This window comes from Triticum aestivum, chromosome 2B, assembly GCF_018294505.1.
Source record: "Triticum aestivum cultivar Chinese Spring chromosome 2B, IWGSC CS RefSeq v2.1, whole genome shotgun sequence".
NCBI classification, from domain to species: Eukaryota; Viridiplantae; Streptophyta; class Magnoliopsida; order Poales; family Poaceae; genus Triticum; species Triticum aestivum.
This window is the reverse complement of record NC_057798.1, coordinates 533,838,936-533,853,444: the sequence shown is the minus strand read 5'-3', so window position 1 is coordinate 533,853,444 and position 14,509 is coordinate 533,838,936. Positions and strand designations below refer to the sequence as shown.

General features: G+C 42.1%; 2 protein-coding genes and 1 long non-coding RNA gene across 5 annotated transcripts; 1 reads left to right on the top strand and 2 right to left on the bottom strand.

Annotated features, from left to right (window-relative positions):
* Window positions 1–806: 806 nt before the first annotated feature.
* Window positions 807–5,706, bottom strand: LOC123045878 (protein NRT1/ PTR FAMILY 4.5). Of its 2 annotated transcripts, XM_044469105.1 has the most exons (7): window positions 5,333–5,706; window positions 4,645–4,688; window positions 4,092–4,230; window positions 3,740–3,957; window positions 2,143–2,583; window positions 1,917–2,041; window positions 807–1,808 (listed from the first exon to the last, which is right to left on the bottom strand). In XM_044469105.1, the coding sequence occupies exons 3-7, from the start codon at window positions 4,177–4,179 to the stop codon at window positions 1,001–1,003; spliced, it is 1,680 nt and encodes a 559-aa protein (XP_044325040.1). In that variant the 5' UTR covers window positions 4,180–4,230; window positions 4,645–4,688; window positions 5,333–5,706; the 3' UTR covers window positions 807–1,000. The 2 variants fall into 2 exon arrangements, with proteins under 2 accessions (XP_044325040.1, XP_044325039.1); XM_044469104.1 differs by lacking the exon at window positions 4,645–4,688.
* Window positions 5,707–6,158: 452 nt separating this feature from the next.
* On the bottom strand, window positions 6,159–13,855 carry LOC123045879 (protein NRT1/ PTR FAMILY 4.6). 2 transcript variants are annotated; one of them, XM_044469106.1, is made up of 5 exons: window positions 13,676–13,853; window positions 8,870–9,084; window positions 7,849–8,289; window positions 7,361–7,479; window positions 6,159–7,109 (listed from the first exon to the last, which is right to left on the bottom strand). In XM_044469106.1, the coding sequence occupies exons 1-5, from the start codon at window positions 13,761–13,763 to the stop codon at window positions 6,320–6,322; spliced, it is 1,653 nt and encodes a 550-aa protein (XP_044325041.1). In that variant the 5' UTR covers window positions 13,764–13,853; the 3' UTR covers window positions 6,159–6,319. The 2 variants fall into 2 exon arrangements, with proteins under 2 accessions (XP_044325041.1, XP_044325042.1); XM_044469107.1 differs by lacking the exon at window positions 8,870–9,084 and having other exon boundaries at window positions 13,676–13,855.
* Window positions 9,148–12,058, top strand: LOC123045881 (uncharacterized). The gene is made up of 2 exons (XR_006421636.1): window positions 9,148–10,660; window positions 11,680–12,058. It is a non-coding gene; the product is annotated as an uncharacterized lncRNA (long non-coding RNA).
* Window positions 13,856–14,509: the final 654 nt, after the last annotated feature.

Below are 14,509 nucleotides of genomic sequence, written 5' to 3'. Positions count from 1 at the left end.
CCACGAAGCCTCCAGGTGCCATGGTGCTTCTTCCTTCGGATTACTGCCTGTGGCATCCCTAAGTAATTGACAGGGGTACAAATTAGCAGATGTGGATGCTCATATTCAAAGGAGACACAACATCGACAGGAAGAATCATTGATTCTTGCCATTTGTTGGTAACTCCTACTGACTTGGATTTGGACATTATAAAAGACATTCACTAATGCCAAAGCAGAATAAAAAGATTAGGGACATGTAAGATGAGATTATAGAATTCTACAAGTACAAACATGCAGATATGGATATCAGTGTGTCATCATCATGAAAGTGACATTTTGTAAGTCCTTTTGATAAGATAATTTCCTTCAAAGTAGAGCATCCTCACTTGTACTGGAATGCTCATGTCCGAAAGCAACATGATAACCAAGTATATAAAAATTCAGAAGTACAAAAAAATAAATTATCAACCACTGCCCAACACACTGGTCCATAGGACAAAAGGCATACTCCCTCTGCTTCTTTTTTTGCGAAATAGCATGCTCCCTCTGTTTGGAAATGAAAGGAGTAATATGACTGTCCAAAGGAAACTGATGATCCGAGTTTAATCATTAGACTCAGCTAAGTAAATGGATTTATGGGAGTAAAGCAAAGCTACCGTATAATGAATATGACTAATACATACTGAAGGTGAAACGTATACACACCTTCTACAGGAGTAGTAACCGATGCTGAAACATAACCAAAGACCATAACTCACTGTTCGGAGAAGTAAGCTATTTGCCCTTGGATATTATTTTGACATGAACAATCCACGTTAGGTAGTGTTATGGAGAAAGCCATTTCTTTTGACAATTTCACAAATGGAGTATCAAGGATGAACCTAACCAATCAGCACAGCACATCAGAGCAGAACACAGGTTACAGGCTTCTACATTGCTTTGCAAACTTAACTGATCAATGTCATGGTGAAGACATGTTACATTTTTACTTAAGTAAAAAACAACGGGTATGTAATATTTCAAGGTGAATCCTGATCAACCGATGTCTCAACGATGCGTGGATTGTGCTGGTACACATACTTCTTGGCCCAGTACAGGTAGTTGCATAAGCCAAGCAATCCCACAACAGCCACAGCCCAGTAGAACAGGTCAAGATGGCTGTTGTTCAAGCTTGTACCCTCGAGCCAGCCTCTCTGGTGCCCATGCCTTGTGGCCTTGTTCACAATTTCCACCAGCGTTGTGGCCAGCAAGGACGCGAGCCCCAGAGCACACCAGAACAACGCTGTGGCAATAGACTTCATGCCGCGTGGTGCCTCGCTGTTGAAGAACTCAAGGAGCCCGGTGAATGATGTCACATCTGCCACACCAAGAAGGAAGAATTGAGGTGCAAGCCAGAAGAGGGACATCTGCACCACAGCTTTCTTTCTCTTCTTCTCAACAATTGCTGCAATGATTGACGCAAGTAGCATGGTGACGAAGCCTATACCAATGCGTTGCAAATGAGTGACACCACCAACATAGCCTGTACGTCTACGCAAGAATGGCACAAGGAACTGGTCATAGACAGCAAGCATTAGCATCTGGAATATGATGGGGATGATAAAGAGTGTCGCGGGGGAAACATGGATCTTGCCCAGCCTTGTGTTCGTCATGGTGCCTTGCTGCACAGTGAATGTGAAGAGGATAACGTTCGATATATATCCGATTATGGAGCTGACGAAGAGAGGAAGCACACGGAGGATGATCTTTATCTCCTCCACCTTTCTCAGACTACAAACTGACCAGGCTCCACTTTGGCCACTGTTGATGCAAGCTTTGTCGAGGAATCTGCCAAGATGCATGAACAGTCTATAATCTCGTACACTACTCTCTATGCCAACTTGATAAGTAGTACACACAAAAGTCAGAAAAAGGTATTATTTCACTGAATCTTACTTCAGACTATTTGTTTGAGCGAGTGCATCAACAGAACATGCCCTTGTCCCAGTGCAGCTTTCCTTCGCTTCCTCAAGTTTTTCAGGAAGTTCAAGTTTCCTGTTCCTGAATGCAACCACAAGAACCTGGGAGAGGCAAAATTGCAGTTAAGTAATGTTTCTAACACATTTCCTGAGAATTGGGATGGTATATTATGTTGTAAGCCAGGAATATGTAGTAGCACAACCTGCAGTATTCGAGTTAGAGGACTTCCTTGTGGTACTTGGTTGCAGTAGAAGGGGAAACCGGCAGCGACTATGAGCAATCCTAGCAGAATTAGGATGGCACACACCCCAAGTCCGATATCCCACCCTTTGTAGTTCTCGATCCCCACTATGAGAATCAGCCCTACAAAACCTCCAAAGGAGATTCCAAAGGTATACCAGTTAAAGAAGCTGGACTGTTGGCGGGACTCAGAGGGATCTTCATGGTCAAATTGGTCTGCTCCGAGGGATGGCAAGCAAACACGGATAAAACCATCACCAAATGCAGTCATATACAAGGCTGTGTACAATAAGGTAGCATTCCATCCATGGACCACTTCACAGCTGTTTAGCTCTGCTTCAATGTTGCAAGCTGGTGGACGGAGTGAAGGAAGGTAGGCTTGCAGTGCGAGCAATCCGTAACCCTGCACAAATGCATGTTTGATTAGAACACAATAGCATTATATATATAATTTCCTATAGAAGGTGCATAAAAAGCTGTCAGCCAGTGACATTTGACTCGTGGACATCCGTATAATGGAATTTTAGAGGCTGAGAAAAATACTTTGCATAAATTATATACTCCCTCCGTCCGGAAATACTCGTCATCAAACTGGATAAAAGGGGATGTATCTAGATGTATTTTAGTTCTAGATACATCTCCTTTTATCCATTTTGATGACAAGTATTTTCGGATGGAGGGTGTATTTTTTTACAAGTAAACATCATGAAGGGTGTTAATGTAAGGCTTTATAGGATAGGACAAAAATGAAGATGGCGTAGTAGCCTTTTACACCAAAAGGCATCCCTAAATATGTCATATTCACATTAAGTGGATCTAATGGTCCAGGATATGCCAGAGTAAGTATTATTTGTCAGGAATTGAGCTGTACTAGAGCATGTTAAGTTATAAGGCAGTTCTCAAGAACTGAGCATCATCCAGTTAACTATCGGCTTCTGTGCTCGGTCAGCCCACTCAGGTTCGAGGCCTGGTCTCCCAGCGGTGCCTCACGGTTGTTGTTCTAAATATAAACACCATGGGTGCTAGTTCCTGTTGGTTGATTTTTTTTCTATTATTATATAAGGCAGTTCTAGGTTTTAGTATTTTCTCCATATGCTAGAGAAGCATAGCTGTTTTAGTAATATATTTAGTTATTTACAGTCCATTCTCACCTCACCCCTTCCAATTTTGTACCATACATTTCAGCTCCTGAAAAGTCTTCATCAAAGCAGATAACAGTTTTACTCATGTTTGTGGGTTCACATCACAATTAGGATAATTACAATACAAGTATATCAAAATTATGACAAATTTGCAGCAATTTTGTAATCATTTTTAGGACCAATCCAAGGGTAGTAAGATGGTAGGATTTTATATTCACTTCTTTAGGTGACATAGCTACTTGTGTTTAAAAACTATTTGATAAAGCCCAACAGGTATTATTAACACTCTCTAATCTCTATCATGGGCACAATTCTTGTTACAAAAAGAAAGAGAACATGTAGGTAACAAAATAATAATTGGATCATAAGGAAAATCAGAAATCGTGCAGATGACTGAACAGAGGAAGATCATATTACCAGAAACATAAATGGACCAAAGAGGAGCATTGTTCTAAAGCGAGTAATGTAGGAGTCGGAGAGGAAAGCTGCTATCATTGCAAACCCGGATGTGGCACCAAAAAAATTAGTGGTTGTAGTTGCAGAGGCCGAGACCCCCATATGCATTGTTCCATGAAGATAAGTAACCAGATTCAGCAGGTTTGGGATAATAACCACGTTGGTTACCACAGTCAGAACTGCAAGGGAGATTACAAAAAAATGGTTCAATGTTTTGAACTCAGAACAGAAGCTTGAAAATAGAACAGTGAGATGTTGTTTGGCCACACATATATAAATGTCTGCATACTAGATTCGGTGTATAGTGAATTACCGTACAAGAACCATGCTGCTCTGACTCCACCATGCACCTCTTTCCTGATGGCGTTTCCCCTCCAATCCACAAAGCCTACTAGTGCCATGGTGCCTCTTATTCCTCCTACTCACTGCCTGTCTGCCTGCCCGTAGCATCCCTGACCATAAGAGGGGTATAAATAAGCAGGTGATATCCATATTCAAAGGAGTGACAGCATCAACAGGATTAATCAAACATTCTTAAATATTTAATGCCATTCTTACCAACTATCAACACTAATTTGACTTCCATTTTATCAACCATCAACAATAATTTGACTCCCATTGTTCATAATTCCTACTAACTAAAAATTTGGGAATTACAAAAGACATTGAGCAATGATGAAGTAGAAAAAAAAAGATTAGGTGCATGTACAATGAGGCTATTGAAGTCAATAAGTATCAACAACTAGCAGATATTGATATCAGTGTGCCATCATCCTGATAGCAACATGTTGTAAGTTAGCTCCTTATTCATTAATTGTTTCGAGAGTAAGTCCTTTGATAGGCTAACTTCCTTTAAAGTAGTGCACCTTAGCTTATGAACTGGAAGGCTTGGCTCGCGTATGAAAGCGACCTGACAACAATGTAATAAAAACTCAGACGTAAAATATTATCAATCCGTGCTCAATGCATTGAGTCAAGACAAAAATCATACCCCCCCCCCACCCTGTTTGCAAATGTATGGCATAAGGTATCAACTTTGTGTTCACACTGCTGTACTGCTTGCTGGTCAGAGCTTGAGCTTGGACAGTCAAACTACGCCGTACACTTCCAAATGGAATGAGCTTTGTGGTATATTCATCATCCCCGCATCATTTTCATCCATATCCAAGTATCCATCTAGCTTGTGAGGTTATGGTGTACTGCTGATGTCGTGCCTACTACAAGAATGCGTATGCTTGTGACATGTGAGAGTTTTTTTTCTGATAAAGGGCACTTTTATTAACTCAAAATGTAGCATCAAACGGATATAAAGCATGATAAGCAACACCCGGCCTCTCCATAGTGAGGATGCACACAGCCAAGCACGAACAGTCCGACAAAAAAAACGACATATCGGCAACAGTAAAGTCATGTGTGAGAGTTGAAAGCTAAGAAGAAAGAGATACAGTTGTTGAGTTCTTAACCATTATCCACATGGTCATGTTGTACATGCCGCAACAAGAATCTGCCAAAGCAATGCATGTCAAGTTTGACACGCATAAACTGAAAACATACCTTCCCCATTCTCCTGGGGGCTGAATTCTCTCCGCGGCATCTCCGCCTCAATCTGGGATCGATGGGAAGAATACGGGGCCTCGGAGGCAGGGCGAGTGGCCGCCGGGCGGGCGCCGGTGGCCAGAGGCTGGCTCTGAGTGGGTTAAATCCACCGAGTCCCTCCATCGCGCTGCCGCAGCCAACGGCTCAGCCGCCGCCGCCGCCGCCGCCGCCACGGTCCGCATCCGCACTCCTTGTCTGCCCTCAGACGTAGATTCTGCCCGCGCCCTGCCAACCCTGAAAACTGCCGGGCGGTTGTGATTGATTGGTGAGGGGGAAGAGCCGAACAGGAAAGGAGAGAGAGAAAGAGGAAGAGGAGCAAGAAGAACATGCTGACAGGTGGGACCCACTCGTCGGTGTGACAGATAAGCTGGTCCCAGCTGACGCAGTAAACTGGACTACCCACCTGCATTTCTTCACGCCGCCGCCGTCCCCCGCCGAGCCGAGCCGTCCACCTCGCCGTTTCGGTCCCCGCATTGTCCGACACCTCTGGTCCCCGCGCGCTTCGCCGGAGACTCGCCGCGGTAGGTTCTCCTTCTCCCCATCTGAACTGCTTTATCCCTTTTACTTTCCGGCCACCGCGTTTCGTGTTTAGTTTGGGGTGCCGCCGCGGTGAGGCCTTCAGCGGGGAGGCTGCGAGGGTATCGACTTGGGAACATGGCATATACAATGGTTCTTACCCAATTACTCCCATCTACCATGATTCCACCTTGATGTTCGACGAATCTATCGATGACTTGGTGAGATGACACTTCTTTTTTTTCTTTTCAATGAAAGGTAACGTATCTGTATGACACATTTTATCGATCACTGCTGAATATTGATTGGTGGATATTACAGTATTTCTCAGTTACAGTATGTATAGCACTGATACGCTAACTAAGACAATTCATCAAAAAATATTTGGTCTATCACCTATTGCCTATGTATCTCGCTATGCTTGGCTATTTAGTTTTCAGAGCTATCACCAACTAATCCAGCACCACTGCTCCGTTGCGTCTTGGCATATCTCCTCGCCCAGAAAGCATAGTTGATGAGTGCCACCAGCTCGATGGCTGCCAGCAACAAGAAGAAACGATCAAGGCGTGTCCTGTTGAAGTCTGCTCCATCTAGCCACCCTCTTCCACCATTGCCGTGTCGCGACGCGTTGTTCGCTAGCTGTATGAAGGCACTTGCTAACCAGGCTGCTATTCCAGCAACGATGGACTGCGCTGCCGGTGCTATCAGCTTCATTTCCGGAGATGACTCGCTCTTTATGAACTCAATCAGTCCACTGAAGGATGCTGCATCCATGATGCTTAGCAGGAAGAATTGCAGAACCAACCAGAACACGGACATCGGGACGCCTGCTCCTGTCGATGTTGGCCCATGCTGCTCTGCGACTGTCAGCCTTCTTGTTTCCACTATCGCCGCAAGGCATGCTGCTGCTACCCCGCACGCCGAGCCAGCACCGATACTCTGCAGTGGGGTGATTCCGTGTGTGTGGCCTGTAAATCTTTCTAGCAGTGGCGTCAATATCTGCCTGTAGAATGGTTGCATAAGCATGTGAAATGCTGTTGGGATTGCAATGAGAGAGGCGGAAGGTATCTGGATCGTGCCTATCCCTTTGTCCATGGTGCTGCCGACTTGTATCGTTAGTGTCATTAGCAGCGTGAAGGGCAGGTAGATGAGCAAGCAGCTGATGAAGATTGGAAGCATTCGGGTGATGGCCTTTGTTAACTCCTCGATCTGAGTGGTGCTACAGAATGAAAATAAATTGTTACCTCCATCAAATATATTCTAGATTTTTCCAAGAATATGCTAAAAGGATTATAGTTGAGTACTTGAGTTAATATCACGATATTGCTACGTCCGGGCATTTCTTTTACTCTTTAAATTGTTGACATCCTAGGATGTAACACTTCTACTTATTTTCAGAAATATAAATGTACTAACAATTAGCTAAACAGAAAGCAAGAGTTAGGGAATATTGACCACTAAGGAACTTACCCAGTGCTCTTGCTGTCAGATTTGCCTTCCCCATCAACACTATCCGCTGCTCCTATCTCCTGCAGCTCGATAACATCTATGGTAGCAACCTGCCTCTTCTTTGATGAAGTGACAAGAACCTGGAGAATATAACTTGAATGTTGAGAACCATTTGCATCTTCAGTTTTTCTTGTTTTAACTTAATAGATGCAGGATGAGACACATTCAATTTTTGAAAATTAGCGTGTTGGTTCCTTTATTGCTTGATGAGTAACTAATATGCTAGTTAGGGATGGGACATGGTGACCTTTCAGGATTAAGATTATAAGAATGACTAATACAGTGCATTGGGATCAAGCAAAATTCTGTTCGACCCTGTAAAACTTGGACCGGATAGTCTAGAATTGTGTTGTTCACTTGGAGTAGGATGAAGGAACGATGACATGAGAATAATGAGTACTGGAACCTTCATAATTAGCATGCATACTGTGCTCTGTATGAAGTTTTACCTGCAATATTCCCTTTAGAGGACTTCCATTAGGCTTCTGTGTTCTATAGAAAGGCAGTCCACTGGCTGCCACAAACAGCCCTACAAGTACAATAAGTGCAGATATCATAAAGCCAAGGGCCCAGCCCAAATTGTTCTCGATCCAGACTAAGAATACCAATCCCATTAGTGCTCCAACAGAGTTTGCAAACTTGATCCAGCTCAAGAACGTACTCTTGAGATGTGTTTCTTTTGGATCATCATTGCTGAACTGATCTCCACCAAGCAATGGTATGCAAGCGCGCATGCAGCCTTCTCCGATGGCAAACATTAATAAGCTCAAGTAGAGCAGTGTTAAGCTCCAACCTTTAGCTGACTCACAGTTGTTTGGTTCTTTGTTTATCTCACAATCCAGAGGATGTAGTGAAGGCAAGTATGCCTGCAATGCTAGCAACATATAGCCCTGTGTCGTTCAACAGAAAATATTTAGAATTCAGGATTTGTCATCTACTTCCACAATCACAATTATTAGATACCTAACTGATCTGATAGTAGTTACTGTTAAGTACTCCCTCCGTTCCATACAATGACCGCCCGTTGACAAGAATTATGGAACGGAGTATATGGGACCATGATCATACACTGATACAGATGGTCAAAATTGTCTAAGTTGTTGGCAGATTGCTCAATCAACGGGCGGTCACTCTCTTGAATTGGTCAGTTACTGAAACAAAATAGTATCAACCCTTGGTTCATGCTCTTATGTTTATTGTCTTTATAGAAGACTAAAATTGTATATCTTATACAATACTTGCAGTAGTCAGTAACAAAAAAGAAGGGAACTAAATTCTAGATAATATGCTTCACTACAGCATCTCTACTTCAACCTGGTAGCCTAAATAGAAACTTAAGAAGCCAAAGGGAAACATAAAGCTTTACAGTTTACTTGATAGTACCAAGATAGTGAAGGCCATTAAAAGTTTGCTGCTTCACTATTAGGCTTGATTGACTCTTACAGGGAGTTTAATGGGCAAGGGGATTACCAGGACTGCAAGGGGACTGAATACAAATATAGCAGTGGTTCGCTGGATATATGCGCCAGCGATAAAGTTCATCAGGGCAGCAAAGAAGAATATTGCACCGACCAGATAGGTGATCACAGCTGAGGAGGTCACAATATCCAGATGTAGTATCCTGTGGAAATAGGCTACAAGGCTGAAGTTTGCACTGTTGGGGCAATTTCGCAGCACGGCCAAAACTGCAAAGAACATAGAATTCAGCTCCGACAGATTGTTCGATTCTGGTTCAAGATGCATGCAACTATATTATTTTAGGATCAGCAAGAGTGAAGCAAATCATACTTTTCAGGCTAGGCTAAGCCATTTGATTCCTACAAACAGATCTGTGTGGACCAATGAGATTCACTCAGTTTTACCAAGCTGAGTTGTAGATGCCCAATTAATAGATATATCATGCTTGAACAAACACAACTAATCTGAATTCAGTTGGGCCCAGACTTTGCTTTGCCCGAAACTGAGTTGCTGGTAATACCGTCTGAGGTTGACCATGCTGTGGCAAATCTTCCAGATATTCAGTATAGAGTTATTTTGCACATGCAGCATGCCTCTTTCAACCAAAGGGAGGTTGTTCTTCTACTTATCCATGGTACGTACAAAATGTTGCAGCTGTACAGATGATCTTTACCAACATTTTGTCAGAAGTGGCGTATTTTCATTGTATTTCAATATTCACCATGACAACGTCTTTTCATTCATTTATTTATTATCCTTTTTCTTGTTTGAGAGAAGTGTAAGAAGAAGAGAAAGGGATCATTGATTATTCACCATGAGATTTTTCAGAATTTCTCATTATCATGCATGATCAACACGAGGATTTGCCTGGTTCTTCAACTTCCTTACCCCATTTCTTGTTTAATGCTTGGAAGTCATAAACTATGTCCTGAGATTTCGTTTGATATTCTATCTTGGTAGATACATGCTCAGTGAAGGGAGGTTGTTCTAGATGTAAAACTTCTACTTATCCGTGGTACGTACAAAATGTTGCAGCTTTACAGACGATCTTTACCAGCATTTTTCCAGATGTGGTGTATTTTCATCGTATTACATGACAACGTCTTTTTTTTAATTTATCTATTTTCCTTTTTCTTGCTTGAGTGAAGCGTAATAAGAAGAGAAAAGGACCATTGATTCAATTTGAAAAGAAAAAAAAATCAATGTTCCTTTTCTCTTCTTCTTACACTTCTCTCAAGCAAAAAAAAGGAAGATAATAAAAGGACCATTGGTTCTTGACCATGAGGTTTTGTCAGAATTTCTCATTATCATGCATCATCAACGAGGATTTGGCTGGTTCTTTAACTTCCTCACCACATTTCTTGTTTAATGCTTGGAAGTCATAGACTATGTCCTCAGATTTTGTTTGGTATCCTATATATCTTGGCAGATATATCTTTTTGCTGCAGCAATAGGAGACATGACAACACCTTTTCGTTTATTTATTTATCTGTTTTCCTTTTGCTTGCTTAAGAGACGTGTAAGAAGAAGAGAAAAGGAGCATTGATTCTTGACAATGAGATTTTGTCAGAATTTCTCATAATCATGCATGATCAACGAGGATTTGGCCGGTTCTTCAACTTCATGGCCCCATTTCTTGTTTAATGCTTGGAAGTCATAAACTACATCCTGAGATTTTGTTTGATATTCTATCTTGGTAGATGCATGATCAGCGAAGGGAGGTGGTCCTCGGAGGTGGAACCTTACAATTGTTCATATGGTGGAGAGTCAAAATTTGAAATGTAAAACTTCTACTTAACCATGGTAGGTGCAACATGTTGTAGCTGAACAGATGATCTTTATCAGCATTTTGTCAGATGTGGTTTATCTTCATCCTATTTCAGTATTAGCCATGACAGCGTCTTTTCGTTTAGTTAACTATTGTCCTCTTTCTTGCTTGAGAAAAGTGTAAGAAGAGAAAAAGATCATTGATTCCTGACCATGAGATTTTGTCAGAATTTCTCATGACCATGCATGATCAATGAGGATTTGGCTGGTTCTTTCGCTTCCTCATCCCATTGGTTTTTAATGCTTGGAAGTCATCAACTATGTCCTGAGATTTTGTCACAATTTCTCATGGCCATGCATGATCAACGAGGATTTGGCTGGTTCTTTAGCTTCCCCATCCCATTTCATTTTTAATGCTCTTGGAAGTCATAAACTATGTCCTGAGATTTTGTTTGATATTTTATCTTGGTAGATGTATCTTTTTGCTGAGGCTATAGGAGATCCTTTTGCTGGGGCGATGATAAGAGGTCCTGTCATAGACTTCCAAGTGTAATATCTTGTACATGTCACTCTAGTTAAGAAAACCCATACTCTTAGAGGTGGAAGCTTAGAAATTGTTCACGTGGTGGAGATTGTGTCAAAATTTGAAGTGGCAAATTTCTAGTTACGCCCATGGTACTTGCAGCCCACAGACGATCTTTACCAACATTACACCGTCTTTTTATTTATTTATTTATTTATTTTTCTTGCTTGAGAGAAGTGTAAGAAGAGGAGGGAAGGACCATTGATTCTTGACCATGAGATTTTGTCAGAATTCCTCATGACCATGCATGATCAACGAGGGTTTAGCTCATTCTTTAGCTTCTTCATCCCATTTTGTTTTTAATGCTTGGAAGTCATAAACTATGTCTTGAGATTTTGTCAGAATTTCTCATGACCATGCATGATCAACGAGGAATTGACTGGTTCTTTAGCTTCCTCATCCCATATCGTTTTTAATGCTTGGAAGTCATAAACTATGTCCTGAGATTTTGTTTGATATTTTATCTTGGTAGATGTATCTTTTTGCTGAGGCTATAGGAGATCCTTTTGCTGGGACGATGACAAGAGGCCATGTCATAGACTTCCAAGTGTAATATCTTGTACATGTCACTCTAGTTAAGAAAAAACATACTCTCTCAGAGGTGGAAGCTTAGAAATTGTTCATGTGGTGGAGATTGAGTCGAAATTTGAAGTGGCAAATTTCTAGTTACACCCATGGTACTTGCAGCCGCACAGATGATCTTTACCAACATTTTGTCAAATGCATTTCAATATTTGCCGTGATGCCGTCTTATTTATTTATTTATTTATTCTTGCTTGAGAGAAGTGTAAGAAGAGGAGGAAAGGACCATTGATTCTTGACCATAAGATTCTTTTCAGAATTTCTCATGATCAGGCATGACCAACAAGGATTTGGCTTCTTCTTTAACTTGCCCTGTTTCTTGTTTAATGCTTGGAAGTCATAAACTAGGTCCTCAGATTTCGTTTGATGTTCCATTTTGGTAGGAGATCATCTTTTTTGCGTGCGACAGGGGTGGGGGCATGCTGTCATACAATGGCAGGTGTAATATATTGTACATGTCACTCTAGTTTAGTTGACTTTTATTCATGCAAAATTCGAAGTTTATGAGATTAAACTTCTACCTCCGCTTGAGCTCTAGCCCTGCCCTATGGAGCTATACCTCCCCCATATGTTTCTCCTCTACTTCGGCGTGTGCTTCTCACGACGTATGCTATGATGTGGCAAGTTCATATGTGCCAGCATGGACGAGGTCAGGTGACAAACTGGGTAAGGAACCAAGTTCGCCGGGTTTAGAAAAATGAGGGACCAAAGATACATGACCAGAAAATGATAAAGGGACAAAGTGAACTATGTGCACAGTTGAGGCACCAAACTCATACATATCTATCCCTACACTTTATATGTGCTGTGCCCCCAGCACATGTGCTGTGCTGGGGGTTTGTTGTGCCGTGCCCCCAGCCAGACCTATTTTTTCTTTCTTTTTTTTATGTTGCCCGTGAACATTGAGCTCGTGGATTGGTGGTATGTTTTATAATATAAAGCGGGAGGAAACCCTATTTCGTTACACTTTACATGTTAGTTAAGAGAGAACGTGACCAAATCACTACGCATGCATGCAAGGGGCATCTTCATCCAATGCAACAAAGCACCTATTTCTAGGTCCTTGGATCGTTGCATTATCAATCCTTAGCATGTACTCCCTCCGTAAATTAATATAAAAGTGTTTAGATCACTACTTTAGTAATCTAAACTGTCGTATGTTAGTTTACAGAGGGAGTAGATAGTATTGGTACAATTGTCGTGTTAGTCTTTCATGTTCGCTACCATAGATAAATATTAAGGTAGACAAGATATTGATGCTGGCACATAATATTTGCCCAGTGATGCTACATCGACGGACTTCTGCGGGGTTTTATAGGGGTCAAACTGTGACTGGACTAAGGGGAGATTGGGGCCCCACCCACCTAAAAATCAGGGGGGCATGTTTAGTTGGTTAGGAAGGAGCCTATAGAAGCTTGTAGGGCTTTGTACGTCTAGCATTTTTGATATTTACCTCCTGTATAACTTAATACCTGGGCATGGAAAGTGCGTTTTTCACTATATTTCTGATGCGAAGAACACTACTCCCTCCGTTCCGATTTACTCGTCGTGGTTTTAGTTTAAATTGAACTAAAACCACGACGAGTAAATCGGAACGGAGGGAGTACTTTTATTTCCAACTGAACTATAACCCCATGGAGCTCTGATCGATCGTGTAGCAAGAAGCCTGGAAGGAAAGAAACATCGACCGGAGGCTGGCAAACAGTAACACATTGTTCATGTGTAATATTATCTCGAGCAGTGTGCGGTTTATATACGGAAATGAGCTCAGACAAGCAGAGATCTCAAAAACAATCTCAGGTGCATCATCACACAGAACCTTATTCATGCGTGCCCCCAGGCTAGCTAGAGTATGGCAGAAACAAGCTATATGGTTAGTTGCTCACCGTAGAGGAAGATTGTAGCCTTGATGCCTCCATGCTTCCTTCGATCCACAGCATTCCCTCTCCAATCTACACACCCTTCAAGCTCCATGGGTATATGCTTCTTAACTAGCCCAAGCTAACCAGCATATGCTCCTCTACAACCCTGGCTAGTTCTGTTCCTCTCTCATATGCATGGATGGCTCGACACAAGCACAATAGCTGGCCAGCTCCCTCGTATATATATGTAGGTACAAGTTGCAAACTCATGGACAGTGTTTCTCGGAGGCACAATAACAAAAGAGAAGCAAAGCACTCCAGAAGTCAACTGATAGCTTAATCTATAGATCATTCACGTGATTCCGCTTAAATGTGTGTCTCCCGTTTCTCTAGGTGATGCCGTGTATAGACCGCGCGGCGGGGGACGTGGCGGGGGCGGGGGGTTTGTTTTATGGAGCTGAGATCCCGCCGATCGTGTCATCTAGTTCCAGTTAAGATGGAGAACCAGCCCAGCCATAGCCCCAGTTTGTCGATCGCTGATACCATTGTGATCAGATCTCTTGGCTGGTTTGGACTTTGGAGTAGTCTCCCACGTCGATCGATCGATCGGTGTTACTGTTCCTGTTCGCGTCAAGCAGATCTTGTGTGCAATTAAAGATGCAACTAATAAGAATATTGAGAGCTGGTAATTGATTAACTGGCTACAATATGAAACTGCGGATGTATCATTCTAGCTTGCAAATGGGTGCATTTTGTTTTGTCTTGAAAAGTCTTCTGCAGTACTACATGCTGAGGAGACTGCGTAATATATTATCCTGCACTTGCTGCAGGGGTGTATCTATCTGTTTACAGCTGTTT

Bases quoted from the DNA above. Each gene is read 5' to 3' on its own strand.
- LOC123045878 (XM_044469105.1), bottom strand. From the start codon at position 4,179: ATGGCACTAGTAGGCTTTGTGGATTGGAGGGGAAACGCCATCAGGAAA. The intron at 2,042-2,142 runs GTTGTGCTACTA...TGCCTCTCCCAG, and splicing joins CTCTAACTCGAATACTGCAG to GTTCTTGTGGTTGCATTCAG. The intron at 1,809-1,916 runs GTAAGATTCAGT...GCATCTTGGCAG, and splicing joins GCTCAAACAAATAGTCTGAA to ATTCCTCGACAAAGCTTGCA.
- LOC123045879 (XM_044469106.1), bottom strand. From the start codon at position 13,763: ATGGAGCTTGAAGGGTGTGTAGATTGGAGAGGGAATGCTGTGGATCGA. The intron at 9,085-13,675 runs GTGAGCAACTAA...TGTTCTTTGCAG, and splicing joins GGCTACAATCTTCCTCTACG to TTTTGGCCGTGCTGCGAAAT. The intron at 7,110-7,360 runs GTAAGTTCCTTA...TTCATTCTGTAG, and splicing joins TCTGACAGCAAGAGCACTGG to CACCACTCAGATCGAGGAGT.